Source organism: Hyposmocoma kahamanoa, unplaced genomic scaffold (assembly GCF_003589595.1).
Source record: "Hyposmocoma kahamanoa isolate Upper Pololo Valley unplaced genomic scaffold, ASM358959v1 86, whole genome shotgun sequence".
In the NCBI taxonomy this organism is placed as follows: Eukaryota; Metazoa; Arthropoda; class Insecta; order Lepidoptera; family Cosmopterigidae; genus Hyposmocoma; species Hyposmocoma kahamanoa.
In genome coordinates, this window is record NW_020654289.1 from 7397423 (window position 1) to 7400898 (window position 3476).

Consider the following 3476-nt stretch of genomic DNA (forward strand, 5'->3'; position numbering starts at 1 on the left):
TATTTTTCAAACCTAGTACTTATTATTTTGTATTTGTTGTTTTTTTTTATATTTGTTAATTTTGACATTCTAAGCGATTCTCTTTCACACTGCTGGTGGGTATTATGGATATTTTTGGTTTTATTTTTATATTTTCATTGTGTTCATATTTTCTTTTATTATTATTATTATTATTATTTTATATATTATTATTATATTATAACTATATATTGCTGTATTTATATAGGTACATATTTTATTATATTTAATGTTGCAAACTAATGATAATAATGGTAACGATTTTTTGAGTGATGAGTCGGATTTTCTTTCGGTGTCTTCGCATAGTAGTTTTCACAGTTTGTCACAACCGTTAGATGAACTTCTGGAATCTAACTTTTCCACTGTTGCGAAAAATTTTAATGCAGTCCATATAAATGCCCAAAGTATTACACTGATTTGGTGAGCACTTTCTCTAATAGCCAGAACATTAACGCCATCTTGGTTTCGGAAACTTTTTTAAAACCATGTCTCCCTTCTTCTTCCTATTCCCTTCCTGGTTTCCATCTCATTCGTAATGACAGGACTGGCAAGGGTGGCGGAGGAGTTGCTATATATCTTAGGAGTAATCTTCCTTTCAGTATTCTTGACAAATCCCCCTCTCTTTATTCTGAATCTTAGGAACATCTTTTTGTGGAGGTGCTTTTGGGCCATCAGAAGCTCCTTTTGGGAGTTTTTTATAGTCCAAACCTACATATTGATTATTTCAGTAAATTTGAGACTTTGTTGGAAGATTTGGTACCCACGGTTGATCATACAGTTATTATGGGTGATTTTAACACCTGTCTGTTCAAACACGACTCCCGTTCTACTCGACTTCGCTCAATCGTGGATTCTATTAATCTGAACATTCTTCCGTCTTCCTCAACACATCACTTTCCTGACTGCCAGCCATCTTTGTTGGACTTTGCCATTGTCTCTTCTACTAGTCATGTAACTGCTCACGGTCAACTTCCGGCCGAGGCCTTCTCCTATCATGACCTTATTTACCTTTCGTACAGAATCCGTTGTCCGAAGCCTAAACCACGAGTGGTCATGCAGCGCAGTTTCAGAAACTTTGATGAGGAAAGATTTATGCTTGACCTTAACGGTATTATTGACTGGGACGCTGTACTTAGAGCCCCTACTATAGATCAGAAGATGGAAATTTTCAACTCGATACTAATACAGCTATATGATATACATGCTCCACTCCGTCCTGTTCGATTGAAACATCTTCCTGCCCCTTGGCTCACTGCAGAAATTAGGGCATTGATGAACAAGCGCAATCTTGCTAAGGTGCGGTATAGAAACGATCCTTCAGATGAAACCCACCGTAGATTTAAGGAACTTCGCAACCGCTGTAGCAGGGTGTGCAGGGATGCGCAGCGCCGTCACATACATGCCTCGGTTTCTAATGGTGATCCTGCTAAGGTATGGTCTTTCCTAAATTCCCTTGGTATTGGCAAATCAAAATCTCCTACTCCCTTTAATCTTGACCTTAACTCCTTGAACTCGCATTTCACAACGCCTTCCTCTCTTTCTTCTAGTATCAAGCAATCTACGCTACAGTCACTTTCTACCGCCCATGACTCAGAACATCCGGTTTTCTCCTTTAGGCCTGTGTCCGAGAGTGAAATTGAGAAAAACATCTTGGCCATAAAATCCAATGCTGAAGGACTGGATGGAATAAACCGTAGGATGATGTTACATGGTTCTTCTATTCTGGTTCCTATACTTTGCCATATTTTCAACTTTTCTCTTGACACTGGCACTTTCCCGTCATGTTGGCGTCAGGCTGCTGTAGTCCCTGTTCCTAAAACCTCTAATCCATCTTTACCCTCTCATTTTCGTCCTATTTCTATTCTTCCGTTCCTTTCCAAAGTTCTTGAGCGTCTTGTCCATAATCAGATCACAATTTTCATGAACTTCAATAATATCCTTAGCCCTTTCCAGTCTGGTTTCCGTTAGGGACATAGCACTGTGTCTGCCTTGACCAAGGTGTCTGACGACATTCGCGAAGGTATGTCGTCTCAGCATCTCACAGTATTAGTTCTTTTAGACTTCAGCAATTCCTTCAACACTGTTGACTTCGACATCCTTTTAGCAATGTTAAAATCTATCCTGGTATCAGATTCGGTTGTGGAGTGGTTTCACCACTATCTCGTTGGGCGAAGGCAATGTGTACAAGTCGATAACAAGCATTCTACCTTCTGTGATGTTACTGCTGGTGTGCCTCAGGGTGGGGTCCTCTCTCCTCTTCTTTTTTCAATATTTATTAACTCCCTTACTCCCTTGCTTTCTTGTCAGTATCATTTGTATGCTGACGATCTTCAGATCTATTCCCGGTCTCCTGTGCATGGTTTAGATAGTTTAATTGCTGAACTTAATGACGACCTTGCGACAATACACAATTGGAGTCGAACCCATGGCCTTACAGTCAATCCCAACAAGTCGCAAGCCATCGTCATTGGTGACTCGAAGCAGATAGCTAAGATAAATTACACGTCTGTTCCCTCGCTCGTCTTTGACTCCTTCCCTTTACCTTTCAGCAGTGTTGTCAAAAACCTTGGCGTTCTCTTTGACTCCACCCTGTCTTGGGCGCCACATATCGCTGAGGTTAGTAGAAAGGTGTTTGCTGCCTCCGATTCATTGCGACGGTGGAAAAATCTGATTCCTGTGAAGACCAAGATTGAACTCGCGCAATCGCTGCTCCTACCTATTATAGATTATGCTGATGTCTGTGTTATTGACCTCAATGAGGATCTATTAGGCAAGCTCCAACGTCTGCAGAATCTTTGCATCAGATTCCTATACGGGTTGCGCAAGTTCGATCATGTGTTTGAGTATAGGAGAAGGCTTCAGTGGCATTCTATCAAGCAGCGCCGTGAGGAGCACGTTCTCAGTTTCCTTTATAATGTACTGTATGACCCTCGAAGCCCACCTTACCTTAAGGAACGTTTTCGTTTTCTCGGTGAAGATCACAATCGCGAACTAAGGTCCAAGGCGGATAACTTGCTGAAGCCTCCCTTCACCCGGTCAGGATACTACATGAACTCCTTTACGATTATGGCTGCACAATTGTGGAACGAACTTCCGTCTGAAATACGACATTCAAAGTCGCTTCTTATTTTTAAAACTGCATTGCGTAACTATCTTCTGAAACGTTCCTAGTATGCAACATGTATTTATATATTTATTGGTAAGTATAAGTATATTTAGGTATATATATTTCTTTATTATTTACAAATATATATGTAAGTCTAGTACACCGTTATTTATTTATTTATTATTCGATACATATATATATATTATACTACTTATACGTTTCTGACTTTGGCACACTACCTCTTCTCCTTAGATTAGCTTTCCTATACCTCAAAGGTTGTCTGGAAGAGATCGCTCTTAGCGATAAGACCGCCTTTGCCCACATTAGTTTTAAGTTGTCTATGTACTGTTTT

General features: G+C 40.1%; 1 protein-coding gene across 1 annotated transcript; it reads left to right on the forward strand.

The window, feature by feature from the left end:
* The first annotated feature begins 801 nt into the window (after window positions 1-801).
* On the forward strand, window positions 802-3189 carry LOC113234888. The gene is made up of 2 exons (XM_026470410.1): window positions 802-1449; window positions 1987-3189. The coding sequence occupies exons 1-2, from the start codon at window positions 802-804 to the stop codon at window positions 3187-3189; spliced, it is 1851 nt and encodes a 616-aa protein (XP_026326195.1).
* The last annotated feature ends 287 nt before the right edge of the window (window positions 3190-3476 follow it).